We start from the raw sequence: 14,727 nt of genomic DNA, 5'->3' as shown, positions 1-14,727 counted from the left end.
TTTTTTTTTTTTTTTTTTTTGTTAAAGGGCACACAAACCATAGTTTTCTCAAAGATTTTAGGTAGATATAAAAGCATGCATTAATACTCTTTTCAATTAAGTGTGCCGAAATTAAACTGATTAAGAGACATCGATGATAACATATTTACATTTGTTTCAGTCCCCAATATGGTAAATCCAGTTTCGGCCTTTTATAACTCCTTGTTTCTCCTTACTACCATTGAAGAAGAACCAACCTAAGAATGCACCTACAGGTGCAAGTAAAGCCGCACCAATTGCTGCACCCATCTTCCCTAACGGGATCATTTCTTCTTCTTCTCCTTCCCGATCAACGCAAGCATCTAGAGGCTTACCACACAAATCCAGGTTATTAGCATAATTTTCCGGTCCAATGTGCAAGGATTCCTCGAAATTCGGGACAGGGCCGGTCAGAAGATTGTCTGCCACTGAGAACCATCTGAGCCGTCTAAGTAACACTAGCTGGGGAGGAAGCTGGCCAGTGAACTGATTATGACGAAGCATAAGATTGTTCAGATAGGTAATGTTTGATAAGCTGGCAGGGATTTCACCGGAGAATTGGTTGTAGGAGAGGTCGAGAACTGTAACAAATGGAATGAGGGAGAATATGTTGGATGGTAAAGGACCAGAGAAGTTGTTCCTAGAAAGATCCAGACCTGTCAGATCAGAACATTCCCTAATTCCAAGAGGAAACCCTCCTTTGAGACCATAACCAGAAAGTTGAATGCTCATAACCCTTTTCTCATCCCAACAACTGACACCATTGAATTTGCAAACAAACCCTTCAGTTTCGTTGGCAAAATTCCAACTGGATAAGTATCCATTGGGATCTTCAACTTGAGATTTTATGGTCCTCAGGCAATTTACGTTGGCCTCGTTTGCCCATGTGGAGCTAGACACCAGCACGAAACAGAGACAAGTCGTGACCAGGGTTATCATAGACATTTTGTTAGTTCAGACTTCAGAGTGTTCAATAGAAATTAGAGCAGAGGGGAGAGTTGTTACAGTAGTCCAAGCTCGAAGAAGGGGAATTGTAAAGACATACGAAGTCACAGGTACCATAAAAAGGAGTTTAATACAGAGACTTGAGAATCTTAATACAGAGACTTTTCCATGGTTTTTAATAGTCAACTATGGAAATTTTTTTAAAATGAGCTAACGTATGTTGACGAGTCTTAGTTCTGTCTTAGTTTTAAATTGGAGGAGGTCAGAGTCTGACCGTCAGACAAAGCCTAACAACTGAATCTGACCGCCCAGCGGCAACTACCATTTTGTTTACATTAAGATAAGTCAGATAAAAATAATTTGTGCCAGTTCTAATCTCTATAAACGGATTTCTCTGAACAGATTCATGGAAACAGGTTATGAACACATATAGATTAAAGTACACTTACAATGGAAGGCAGTATTGAAAGTTTGAAACTATTCCTAAGAACCAAAAGCCACTCTTTGCACAAAATCTGGACGTCTTTTTGAAGGCATGCGAATAAGTCCTGCTATCTGAAGCTCCATTACAGCTCTGCAAAATCGAGCTCTGTTGGAAACAAACGTTAAGGAATCGAAAGTTTTATGACAGATTATGAAATTTCTGGTTGCCTGCATTTATGTACATGTCCTGCGAAATGAACATATAAACAAGGATGACAATAGGCGGATCACGGATTACTAATCTTGTTTCCAATTACTACTAAGAAATGAAGTCGAGATTTCTTTTTCTTTGCTTTACTCTTTTTTTTTCTCCTTTCCAAGGACATTATCTGAATACCAAAAAAGGATACTGAATTAAAGTTTCAGTGGGTGCTTCTGGTTCTTCACACATGTCCTTTCGTTTCTTTGATTTTGAAGATGACTTCGATTTTGGTTTAGCTTTGCTACTCCGGGGAATAAGTATCGTCTTGAAAGATTGATACCAGTCATGGAGGTTAATAACATCAGCGTGCTCTTGTGCCAGCGTGTACCTAATTAATAAACATATTGAAACAAAGATAGTTTATGTGTGTTTGAAGATAGTTTGGGACAATGGGAATCTCCCAAAATCATATTCCAGAAAAATATGTAATACCAAAAGAACTGTTTCATGAGCGATAACATGAGAATACAAGTTTATAGAGGTAAAGGACGACTCACAAAATCGACGTATCATGCATGGAAGGCAACAGATTGGTGCCTCTCTTGCTGCAGCACACACAGTGGAGGATATTGTGAGATTCCAGTAGATCTGATTGGATCCTGCCTCTTGGGTCTCCAAGCAAAGCCTGAAACAGACACAAATATCAGACTAATGGGAAAAGGAGAAAAATGCCAAATGTAAAGTCTGAAGCACCAAGAGAAGCGATAGCACTATATCAATCTTTTATGGATCTGTGAAAAAAACAATGATGCTCAGACTTTCTCAGAACTGATCCTGTAACTGGATTGCTTTAAGTTGAAAGAATGATGCCACATGAGCAGAAAATAATAATTGATTATCTATTGTAACAATTTGAAGTAATATAGGTATAAGAGAACAAAAGAGGAATAAGGATGGTAAGGACTTACAGATTGAAGCATATCGACATTCTTAAAACATACAATTTCTTGGAAAGGAACACTCTCAACTGGCTTCATGTATTCCCTGCTCCATACAAAAATGCTGTGATTAATTCATAAAAAAATGTACAAAACACCTGACATGACTAATTCTGAACTACGGCAGACAAATCAGAAGCCATGTACAAGCAATGTCGAGTTCAAACACAAGTTGCTTCCTTGAAGGTGAAAAGACTCAGCGACAAAGTAAAGTTCACCTTAGCATGAATTCTATGACTGCGGCAACCTTATCAGTCATGGCTTTAAGCTCCTTTTCATGCTTTGAATGGCTTCGGGATGCATGTTTTCTGTCACATCAAAGTCAAACTTTTATTCAATGTACATGGTTACTAAGATGAGCAACAGAAATTAACGAGAGTAGATGAACTTATGTATATAGTAATGAATACATATTAGCTGAATAAGACACCAAGTTTCCCCGTCAAAGTTTCCTCATACACAGGAACGATGGGAACAAAAGAGAATATATTTCAAGAGACTGACTTTCCAAGACGATCTTCCAGAAATCAAAAATTAAAAGAGAAACTATCTGAACTCATACATGGTGTTCAGTTTGAAAAGAGAACAATATCTAGAGAATTACTTTGGGCTGTTGGGAAGTCCTTGTCTCTGACCTACTGCTTCCACGGATCTCATGAACGGATGCAATTCCATTACTTTGTCATTCATCTAACGGCAGGGAACAAAGAAACAAGTTAGTAACTCATCTAGAGAATTCAAAACTGAGGATGGGCTAACATATATCACAGAAATGAACAATATCTATCTAAAAAGATGCTGAGTAATTCACCTTTTCACGATCATTTACGTGATATCTCTCAAGCAATATTTTCAGATTAGCAGATTACAAACAAAAGTCCTCCGCACAAGGGATGTTAGGAACATGGCGAAGTTTAAGATGCTCAAGCTCAAATGAAATGAAAGAACACTAACCAGAAAACAGCAGAAATTTTTTTCGGGACAAATGAAGTTAAAAACCACATACAAAATATGCACGTTAAGAGCAAAGATAAAGTGGTGCTAAATCTTAGTTAATTATTACCTCACTGAAATCCGCAGTGAGATTTTCCCAACTTTTCAACAAGGTAGACAGCTGTGAAGGTGAAAGATCCCTGAGAAATTTTGAATGCAAGAGCTTCAGAACTTTGAATCAAGCTTCTTGAAAACATAATTAACTCAAGCTCTCAATGACCTAAGATATTTAGGCCTATTAACTCGAGAACAGAGAAAATTATAAATAGATGTAACATGATTTACCAAAACTAATCCTCATAATCTTGTTCCCTAAATTTGGCAACAAGGTGTAAGTATACTAAGATACATCTGAAAAATTATGTGCGGTTTGACAAGTTTAAGAGTACTTGGCTGCTATTTTGTAAGGGGGATATTTCACATTTATTCCTTACAACAAAATTCACCTGAGCTTGTGCAGAACCCGTCTGATAACACTGCTACGTCCTGAATCGTGACTCTGAAAGTTGACAGTTGCTGAAGGTGAAAAATATTTCAAGTAACGTGCTTCTGGGTCAAGTGTCTCACAGAATATGTCTAGCAATCGAAGTTTATCAAACTTTCCAACTTCATATATGCACTGCAAAATAGTACACACAGAATCTGCTCAGTAGTTTATCCTAAAGCAGAAAGCACTCTAATCATATGAAGAACAGAACTGCCTCATATTTCCTCTAGTCATGTCATGTACAATAGGAGAAACATAATATGCATCCAGAGTCCAGCTAAACCGGCATGTGACGAGAAACGATAAAAAAATGCCTTAAATCGAGAAATCAAAAGGAAGCAGTTTAGGGAAAGAACTCAATACCCACCCGGAGGACTGACAGTGCAACATTTCCTATCTAAGTTGTTAAGCCCATTGGAATATTTTCAATCATTAAAACAAGTTTTGCAAGACAGTTCCTATCTAAGTCGTTAATAAAATGAGGAACTATTTTCACCGACAAACGGCATCCCTGAGTTAGGTAAGATGTACTGCTCTTTCTATGATGATGAACCGTAAGAAAAGACTCACCAAAACTACTACGCTCCAGGGATTTGGCATCCTTTGCAAGTCCGACAAAAACTGAGGCAGCATTTCAAAAGTACTCCGAGTAATTTTATTCCTAGTCAAATGTTTATGAGAAGAAATTAGTGCATCTAATTTCCTATTAATCCATGAATTCCAAAAAGGATCAAACCTGCCCATCAGTTCTTCCAACATACAAATATGGAAATGAAAATCACAAAAGATGGTGAATTCTCTGATGTACCTCGTCACAGATGGCAAGTGAAAGGCATGCTTCATTGTTGCTTCTGTCAATAGTCCATTACCTTCGTCTGACAACTTTACAGGAAAAAACGTCCTTAGAACAAAGCAAATTCATGTTATATGGGAAAACATCTACAGCAAAAAGGTCACAGCTCTAGATGAATGTACCACCAAATATCTTCAATCATTTCGTTACGGGGTACATATGAACTCTTTGTAATATCCATCGATTCTCAATATGCGAAACATGAGCTAAAATTCTTAATTATCAAAACGCCATATTAGATATGGCAGTACCAACTAAACTGAAGTCAAATATATCTGAGAAAGCTGAAGAATCTGTTGAAAAAGAAAGAAAGAAGGTTGTAGACAAGTACATCAGGAATACCTGATTAATACCATCTTGACAAAAATGCTCGAGCATGATACTTAAAGGCTCTAATGAGAAATGCTGTAGACAAGCTATCTGAGAAAAAAAATGTAGAGCCAAATGAGCAACAGAGACTTAGCGATCCGGAACAAGTTGACACCTAATACAGCATAAAGAGATAGGGCTAGAAACCTTGAGAGTTCTAACAAAAGATGTCAGAGTTCCATCTTGGCACAAAAAGTAACTTCTCATAAAAAGCGCCACCTTATGGCTAACAGTGAACCCAGAGCATGGCCTTAAAAAGACAGCCTCGAGAACTGCATCCATCCGTTCAGCGGGAGAACTCAGAGTGAAGCTACTAGCACACAGCCTCTGCAGCGCGTTCACTGATAGTATCTTTCTAGGGGCATCATGTGCTGTGGACACACCCATTACTAGAAAAATTGGAACTTTGACTGCCCATTCACTGAATAGAAGAAAATTTTGAAAGAGTAAGTTACACTTTGATATAGGGATGACTAAGTTGAAAGTAAATAAAATTCAAGGTTTCCGAAAAACAAAATTTTATTAGTCCAATGAGCTGGGAAACCTCAACATGATAAAATATGTAAACGCAGCAAGCATAAAGATATTCATACCTCAATATAAGAATTAGATCTGAAAGGACAGACCCACAACATCTCTCTGTATCATCCACAATTATAACCACGGGATTCTCATGGTTTTGGTTTTCTCTGTACCATGAGGCGAGAATGGTTACATCAACCACCTGTTCAAAATCCGCGTTATGAAGAAAAGCACTCAGTGGATACAGTAACTGTGCAAGTAGGCTACAAAACTAAAAAGATATGGAGATTTTACTAACATCTACGGTTGGCATCACAAACTGGCGTAACAAAACTCTAAGGCAACCTCCTACGCCACTCTTGGCTGAGAAGTCCATAGATGAAAGCTTAGCAACATGGCATCCTTGAGACTTCAAGTGCAACTCCAGTTCTTCAAATGTCAATAAATCATCAACCATTTCCAGATTCCCTAAAAAATAATACAAAGTTACTAGAAAAGAAGAAGCGACGTAATAGTAACTAGATCCTTGTAATGGCTATGGAAGTTTAGTAACCCATCGAAACATCACCAAATAGTACGTGCAGATACTAATCTTTTCAAGGACTTACTGGTGAGAACCATAGCAGTAAGCAATTGCTTGGAAGAAGCCTGAGTTAAAACAGGATAAGATCGAACTGCTTCTGATAACCTCAGTGCTCCAGATGATACGATCGATTCAAATGATTCCCGTATCCAATCATGAATCCCACTAAATACTTTTGAATTCGAATACCTCAGAACATCCTGCGATTTCAAAAAAAAAAAAAAAATCCCAATGAAGATTCAAACACATAAGAAGGAAATTTAGTTTATATATATAAAAAAAAAGATTGAGACCGACTTCGATTGTCTTCTCGATTTTGGACCAGACAGTGTCGAACACTTTCAAGCGTGTAGTTGAGAAAAACTGGGAATCTCCCTCTTCAACGCTTTCGACTTCAGATCTCTTAGCAATTTTAGGATTCGGTGACTCAATCCTCCGTTTGCTTTTCACATTCCCAGTTGGTTTCCCATGGAGACTACTCCCAGACGAAGCCTTGTGGAGTACAAAAAATGGCTGCCATGAAGAAAAAACTCAGAACGAAATCGAATGTCCAATTCAAAATCAAGTGAAGTGATGAAACAATTTTTTGACGGAGAGAGAGAGAGACAGAAAAGGGACCCGAATATCATTCTCTGCTGTGTCGCCGGAATTGAATGAATCGATGGTTGAAGTTGGCGGAGGATCGGCGACGTTGCCGGAGGGTGCCATGTGAGAATGTCGTTGGGTGAGCGAGCAATCGAGAACGACGATTCAATTTAGGGTTTTAACGCGCCTGTATCTCGTGCCGCTCTTTTTGGCGGGAAATGTGTGCTCCGACCATAGAAGGTTAATCTCAAAAACTTAACCAGATTAGACCGGCATTGGACCGGTTTAATTGAATTAACTCTTTTTTTTTCAATAAAATTTTGGGGTGTGAGCAATGTTTTTTAAACCGGACGGGAAGATGAACTGGAAGTCTTTCGGATCATTAGATCAACCGGTAGGACCAGTTAAACCACATATCAAATAGTTTATTGGTTTGTTTACATTTTATAAATATAACATCTACTTTTCAATAAATATATGAACAAAACATCTTATTATATAAAGTACTAGGTTTTGAATCCACGCTATGCGTGGGTTTATTTGATATATTTTGATAAAAATTATATATAATTGATGATGGTAATGAAATATTATCTTATAAAAACTTTAAATTATTATTAAGGAAAAAACTAAATTTCAGATACACAATTTTTAAAAATATAAAATTAGTTGTGTTTTAAAATCATGAATTTAACTCGACGTTCAGGCGAAACGGATCAAACTGGTGACCTCGCATATCCTGAACTATCTCTTTGACCACCAGAAAACGGAACAATTTTATAATCATGAATTTATCTCGTTTTCATATTTATTGATCGCTATCACCTATGTTTTCGTGTTTTTATTCAATGTTTTCTTATTCTTCATATTCTTTCTTGTCATTTTCACTGTCAAATTTTATGGTAATTGTCATCATTACTTTTACCGTCCGGTTCTTCGTTATACTCTTCTTCTTGTTCTTCCTTGTCAACTTCTTCATATTCTTCCACTAAAAAACCTTTTTTTAGACTACCACACAACTTATTAACCCATCAAACTCCAAGACCAAAATCATATCTTTTCTCATAAAAATTGTGCAATTCATGAAAACCAGCATAGTCAACACATGCACCCAATTATTGATAATTTCATCTTTATTATTCGATTTTAGATCCACACGGTTTGAAACTTCTCAAACCAAAATCCTTACTTGGAGAGAAAGTAATATAAACACATATATAGTTAAAACAATATTTATGTTTTTCGTCAATCCTTCTTCTTTAAACTCAAATAACATCAAATCAAGGTCTTGCGACGTCAATCCTTATTTTTAGACTTGAAACTAAAAATTTACTGCGAAAGTATCAAATCATCTGTAAAGTCATACACAAAAACATGTTTTACAGCTCATAAGATATATAAAGCACAAACAGAGATAAGTAAGATATTTTCAAGATATTAAAAATTTGATATATAATATTTTGTAATTCTTAAACTTTTAAATTTTTAATAGAGATTAAATTTTTAAAATATTTCAAACTTTAGATGTAGTTTAAATATTTGTAACATTTTTTTTTGGAGTTAAATATTAATGACACTTTAACTTTTTATAGAGTTTAAATAGTTATCATTTTTTAACATTTTTATGGAGGTATTTATAATATTTCTAAATATTCTATATTAAATATTTAAACCTTTATATATTTTAATTTGCTAAAATAAATCAAATAAAACTTCTAAATTTGGAAACCTGATAAATAAGCATAAATCAAGCAAACCTGATAAATTTATAGTTAAAAACATATTAGTTTAGTTTTATTTATAATGATTCTCAGCCATAGTCTAAAATTTTATAGCTGATGTGGAATGTTGTAAATATTTATTTTATTTCGATAAATTTTACTTTTTTTTTCTAAAAAATCTTAATATATAGATTACTACTATATTTCTAAAAATGTTATTAGTAAAATATCTAATTCTTATTTATTTTTTAAAAATTCTATATGGACACCTTTAGGAGTTTATAGCTTCAACTTTTTATTAGTATATATATAATGTCTTAAAATTTCTATGGAGGTTAAGTAATTGTAATGTTTTAAAACATTCTATGAAGTTTAAATATTTTTAATATTTGAACCATTTAAAATTTTCAAGTTTCAATATTTATAATATTTTAAACTTTTAAAATTTTAAATTATATTTAAAAAACCTTTTAAATGTTAAGATATTTTAAAAATTTAAAAATTATAATATTTTGAAACCTTTAAAAGCTAAGACTTTTAGAAATTTTAATATTTATAATATTTTAAACTTTTAAAAGGTTCGAAATATAATATTTGAACCTTTTAAAAAGTTTCAATATTTATAATATTTTAAACTGTTAAAATTTTAAAAATATAATATTTAAAAACTTATAAAAAGCTAAGAACTTTTAAAAGTTTTGATATTTATAATATTTAAAATTTTAAAATATTATAATATTTTTTGAAACTTTTTAAAGTTTTAATTTGATCAGATAAAAAACCGGATCAAACCGAATAGAACTTTTAGACTTGGACGCCTGATAAATCAAGCTTTCCTGCTCATTCGTTGTTGGAAGCATATTAATCTTATTTATAATGGTTCTGAACCATACTCTAAAAAAATTCTAGCCGATGTGGGATATTGTACATAGTTCTTTTATTTACATAAATTTCAAATTTTCCTTTTTCTAAAAAAATCTGGAAATTTTAAAAATGTTAATGAATGGCATGTCAAATCCTAATTGGTCGTTTAAAAAATATTTTAATATAGAAAATTCTGGAAATCTTAAAAATGTTAATTAGTGACATGTCGAATTCTGATTGAATGTTTAAAATCCTATGTGGACAGCCTTAGGAGCTTATAGCTTCTACTTTTTATTAGTATAGATTGTTTCAAAAGTTACTAACTCACCAAATCATGACACATGTCAATTTCAAAAGTTACTAACTCAATAGATCGTGATAAGTGTCAATTTTACACAAATTTCTAATTTTAAAAGAAAAAAATCTTACTAACTCACCAGATCGTGACAATTTCAAAATTTACTAACTAATCAGAATGTGACAACTGTCAATTTTACACAATTTTCCAATTTTAAAAAAAAAATCGTTGTAAAAATCAAGAAATAAAAAAATTACTAATCATAAAATAAATTATAAATATAAATTTACGATAAAGATACATATAGTTTCTAAAGAAAATCCTTCTACGATAATTATATTTATTCAAAACAATCCTACATTATATTGAATTTTTGGCCTAATCCTAAAAGAAAAAGAATTTAAATATTAAGATATGTAGTCTCTCAAATCTTTGTCATATATATAGAGAGAGAAAGAGGTCATTCCAATGTATCAAACTCAATTAGAATTTTTAAACATGAATACTAGAGATGGAAACTGAAACTGTGAAAAGAATGAAAAGTCACCCAAGAAAAGAAATAGAACTATTATGAATAATGATCAGATTGTTATGATGGAGAAGACGTTTAGAGATGAACCTCATATGCGGCTGAAACTAGCTACACTAGAGGCAGTCAACAAACTAAATCAATGAGTATGTATAAAACTCATATTTAGCTTCACATACATATTTTTCATCATTGACTAATATTATTTTACAAAATATAGGGATCCAAGCTTACAACTATGCAACTAAGAAAATGGTAACACATTCAACTTTTATTCTTTTTTAATTTTCCAAAACAATTTATAACTAGCAAACATTCAAACTCATTAAATTATACCACATATATCTTGAAAGGATAATTGAAGACATTTTCGATGTCAATCCATCTACTAGAGGATGTATTGATAACAATCATGATAATCATGCTCTAAAACAAAAATGAAGATGTCTCCGGAATAAAACGTCAAACAAGCCCGGTAACAATTATATTCTATATTATGCAATTCAATATCCTTTACTATAATAATTATACAATTAAATAAAATTGCATAAAAGAACATTATTTTATAAAAGTGTATTGTTCTTTATTCAGAAAACAATAAAGGAGAAGACAATGACTTAATGACATGTAATTATCTTGAGGCTTTGGTGTGGAAATCTGAAAGTCTATAAACAAAGTGGAAAAATGTTGAAATTTTTGATTTGTTGTCAACAAGGACGAGTTGTGCTACAACCATTTCGACAACCTCTAACTTACTTAGATGACTTATTGTCACGGTCAACATCGTTCGGAACAATATGCAAACATATAATTCAACGCTTGTTTTTACATCAATGGGTGGAAAATTGATTACGATATCAATTCATGAAATAGTCCCTTCACTTTTCGTATGCATAGTCAGAATTACCACAAAATTGGATTTTCTACTACCAGACGAAGGAGATCTACCATGTTTTGCGCAGCTATACGTATATGATACCGTTCATGAACTACAAAATTGTCTTAATGCACTTGCCAAAAGAAAAAACAATGAATTGAATGAAAGTATTCTCAGCGGATTGATTGGCATGCTTGACGAATACAACGAGTTAGCTTAAGTGTTCAGAATTGCTAGAGATAGATACGAATCCGGAACAATTGAAGAATACTTAATCAGATTAGCTAAAAATAAAAAAACGTGGTAGAAAATTTGACCTTCCACAAGGAGACGAGATAGCTGGACTTATTGTAGGTGACATGTCTATTCCAAATTGTGAGAGAGATATAATAGTGCATCCAAAAATGGACAAACCACAATAAATCAACTCTTTACATCCATGGTACATGTATCTACAATATCCTTTATTGTTTTCATATGGTGAACAAGGTTATAAGGAAGAACATTTTCATATAGAGAAGGATATACTACGAAGAGGTCATATGTTACAATGTGCGAGTATTATGCATACCAAATACATTCAAGATTGACATCTCCAGGAACAATAATTCGTTCAGGCCGTCTTTTCCATCAATATGTAGTTGATGCATACATTGCTATTGAGCAAGAACGTAGGAACTTTTATCTGTATAACCAAATAAAACGTAGAGCAGATCTTTACAATAATGTATGTGATGCAGTTGAACAAGAGGATGCAGATTCAAAAAAACTAGGCCAAGAAATAATTTTACTATATTCGTTCACAGGGGGACCGCGATACATAGTAGAGAATTATCGAGAAGCAATGGCAATATGTAGACGGTATGGAAATCCGAACCTTTTCATTACTAGAACAGCAAATCCAAAATGGGAAGAAGTGAACGAACATATAAAAAAAGCGAGAAATGAGATTGCAAATGATAGACCTGATATTGAATGTCGTGTATTTAAAATGAAATTGGAAGAACTCTGTAAAGACCTACAAGATGGAGTCTTTTTCGGCCATGTTACAGCAGGTACAAATATAATTTATTACCAAATATTATCTTTTGTTATATTTGATAAAGATGCATAAAAATTCACCGGAAAACTGCAAAAATCTTAAGAGCTACAAATTTTATAGAGCATTGTTTTATTGTATGAATTAATATATTTAGACTTGAAATTCAATTAACTGTTATTATGTTGTTCATATAAATAAAAAGTAATTTGGGCGAAAAAGAATTAGAAGACGTTCCCACATGTGTGCATTCAATTGTTGGAAATACTTATTTGAGGAACGAATTTGATTTTTTTTTTTATAAATCTATGCATAAAATTAGGTTTTTATACAGTTATTTTAATTTGGTTTAAACTCATCCTTAGGATATGTTTTATTTTTATCATATCAAATAAAATAAGTGATACAAAAGTTTAGATTTCATGAATTATAGGTTAATAATTATTTCAAGAATATATTATTTAATAATTATTATAATAATTAATTAATATTATATTATTTAATTAAAAGTAATAATATAACATATATGTAATTTAAAACCAAGCATACATAAACAATACACACATCACTAAAAATATAAGAATGGTTGACCTCTAATAAACATATATATATATATTCTATAATTATATATAATATACTGATTAAAAATTAAACAAAACTTGTGCAACGCACGGGTCCATCTCTAGTACATAATGAAGTACTACACAAATAAAAATAACTAAGTGATTTTTCTATAAATAACAAATTTTAATTTGAATTTGGTTTGATTTTGAAGTGTGATAAACATAAAATATTTTAATTTGATATTGACCCATTGGTCTGACCCGCTGGTTCAACCACCTGTTCACGGGGTTTTAGCGGATTTTCCGGATTTTGTGGGTTTTTAGTTGTCCGGTTTTTAGAGGTAACCCGGACTCGGTTGGACCGGTGTGGTCCGGGTTTAAAAACATTGATTGTGAGTTGGTCTCGTTTTAATAGGGTGTAATTAGTTGGCTATTAACTCTTGGATAAAGAAAGACTCAAAATTAAGTTATAGTTTTTTTTTTCTTTTTTCTTCATTTGACCAAATTAAAGACCACAAATGGTTTAAACCAGAGAAAAAAAGTCTTCCTAAATAATACTAAAAGGCAATTTAATATTTTTCCTTAATTCTGAGATGTATTTTCATTTTTCAATAAAGAGATTTTTTTATTTTTTGACAGCCAATCCCAATTCAGAGATTTACAAAGCCAAGATTATGTAAAATTTATAATTCACATATTTATTACTATATATCAAATGCACACATCTATACTATATATATAGTCTTAGGAGGAATCAGGAGAGGACCATAAAGAGAAGATTAAAAGAAAGAAGAAGGTAAATTAGTTACTGTGATTCGGTAGTAAAAGTAACCGCGTTTAAAAAGCTCTTACTATAATCTTGTGTGTGTGTGACTAAATCCAACAAATATTCGTCAAAACAAATAAAATTTTATATACGACTGAATATATATATATATAGATATAGATATAGGTATGTATGTATGTAAGTATCGATGTGGGCGTGTATAGATCCTGAGAGAGGTATATATCTACAGCTTTCATCTCTGGCTCGTGTTGTTTGTGTATATCACGAGGAAAAGGCAATTTAACCCAGAAGAAACTTAGGGGAGAGCCATCACTGAAAAATCTTTAGACCAGTGTAAGGGTGTGTGGGGGAGAGATAGATTTTTATCAAATTGGCATCATCAAATCTGGATTGATAGAGAGGATTTAGGGTTTGTAGGAGTTGGAGAGGGAAATTAGGGTTTCGTTTTAATTTTGTTTTCTCGATAGGGTGATGGAGATGATGGGGAAAAGCCAATTCAAAGGGAGATGATTTGGATACCTGAATCATGTAATGTTATTTCCCAATTTTAGGGATTTTTTTTTTTTAATAAAATTATTNCTTGTGTGTGTGTGACTAAATCCAACAAATATTCGTCAAAACAAATAAAATTTATTACAGAAATTTTATATACGACTGAATATATATATATATGTATGTATGTATCGATGTGGGCGTGTATAGATCCTGAGAGAGGTATATATCTACAGCTTTCATCTCTGGCTCGTGTTGTTTGTGTATATCACGAGGAAAAGGCAATTTAACCCAGAAGAAACTTAGGGGAGAGCCATCACTGAAAAATCTTTAGACCAGTGTAAGGGTGTGTGGGGGAGAGATAGATTTTTATCAAATTGGCATCATCAAATCTGGATTGATAGAGAGGATTTAGGGTTTGTAGGAGTTGGAGAGGGAAATTAGGGTTTCGTTTTAATTTTGTTTTCTCGATAGGGTGATGGAGATGATGGGGAAAAGCCAATTCAAAGGGAGATGATTTGGATACCTGAATCATGTAATGTTATTTCCCAATTTTAGGGATTTTTTTTTTTTTTTTTT

General features: G+C 32.9%; 3 protein-coding genes across 4 annotated transcripts in view; 1 reads left to right on the top strand and 2 right to left on the bottom strand.

Annotated features, from left to right (window-relative positions):
* LOC104709173 (probably inactive leucine-rich repeat receptor-like protein kinase At5g48380) lies at positions 157–963 on the bottom strand. The gene has a single exon (XM_010425827.1). It carries the CDS (start codon positions 961–963, stop codon positions 157–159), a length of 807 nt encoding a protein of 268 aa, XP_010424129.1.
* Positions 1,314–7,159, bottom strand: LOC104705961 (origin of replication complex subunit 3-like). Its single transcript, XM_010422069.2, has 17 exons — positions 7,012–7,159; positions 6,691–6,906; positions 6,419–6,593; positions 6,109–6,278; positions 5,882–6,012; positions 5,436–5,709; positions 5,262–5,339; positions 4,875–4,948; positions 4,637–4,727; positions 4,026–4,198; positions 3,650–3,719; positions 3,191–3,276; positions 2,805–2,894; positions 2,557–2,632; positions 2,146–2,273; positions 1,797–1,976; positions 1,314–1,552 (listed from the first exon to the last, which is right to left on the bottom strand). Exons 1-17 carry the CDS (start codon positions 7,099–7,101, stop codon positions 1,447–1,449), a joined length of 2,208 nt encoding a protein of 735 aa, XP_010420371.1. The 5' UTR covers positions 7,102–7,159; the 3' UTR covers positions 1,314–1,446.
* LOC104705960 overlaps positions 14,353–14,727 on the top strand; it is a 6,533-nt gene continuing 6,158 nt past the window's right edge. The window contains exon 1 of one of the 2 annotated variants that reach the window (XM_019228294.1): positions 14,353–14,370. The gene's annotated coding sequence lies outside the window, so the exon portion shown is untranslated. The other variant, XM_010422068.2, reaches the window with a different exon arrangement.

This window comes from Camelina sativa, chromosome 8, assembly GCF_000633955.1.
Source record: "Camelina sativa cultivar DH55 chromosome 8, Cs, whole genome shotgun sequence".
Taxonomy (NCBI): domain Eukaryota; kingdom Viridiplantae; phylum Streptophyta; class Magnoliopsida; order Brassicales; family Brassicaceae; genus Camelina; species Camelina sativa.
Note: the sequence above shows the minus strand (reverse complement) of the source record. Positions and strands in the feature narration are given on the sequence as shown.

What these genes read in the sequence shown, in the direction of transcription:
- LOC104709173 (XM_010425827.1), bottom strand. Translation starts at nt 963, where the DNA reads ATGTCTATGATAACCCTGGTCACGACTTGTCTCTGTTTCGTGCTGGTG.
- LOC104705961 (XM_010422069.2), bottom strand. Translation starts at nt 7,101, where the DNA reads ATGGCACCCTCCGGCAACGTCGCCGATCCTCCGCCAACTTCAACCATC. An exon ending in CCTGGAGCGTAGTAGTTTTG is followed by an intron (nt 4,199 to 4,636) that starts GTGAGTCTTTTC and finishes ACTATTTTGCAG; the next exon opens with TGCATATATGAAGTTGGAAA. An exon ending in GGACTTCCCAACAGCCCAAA is followed by an intron (nt 2,895 to 3,190) that starts GTAATTCTCTAG and finishes TTGATGTGACAG; the next exon opens with AAAACATGCATCCCGAAGCC.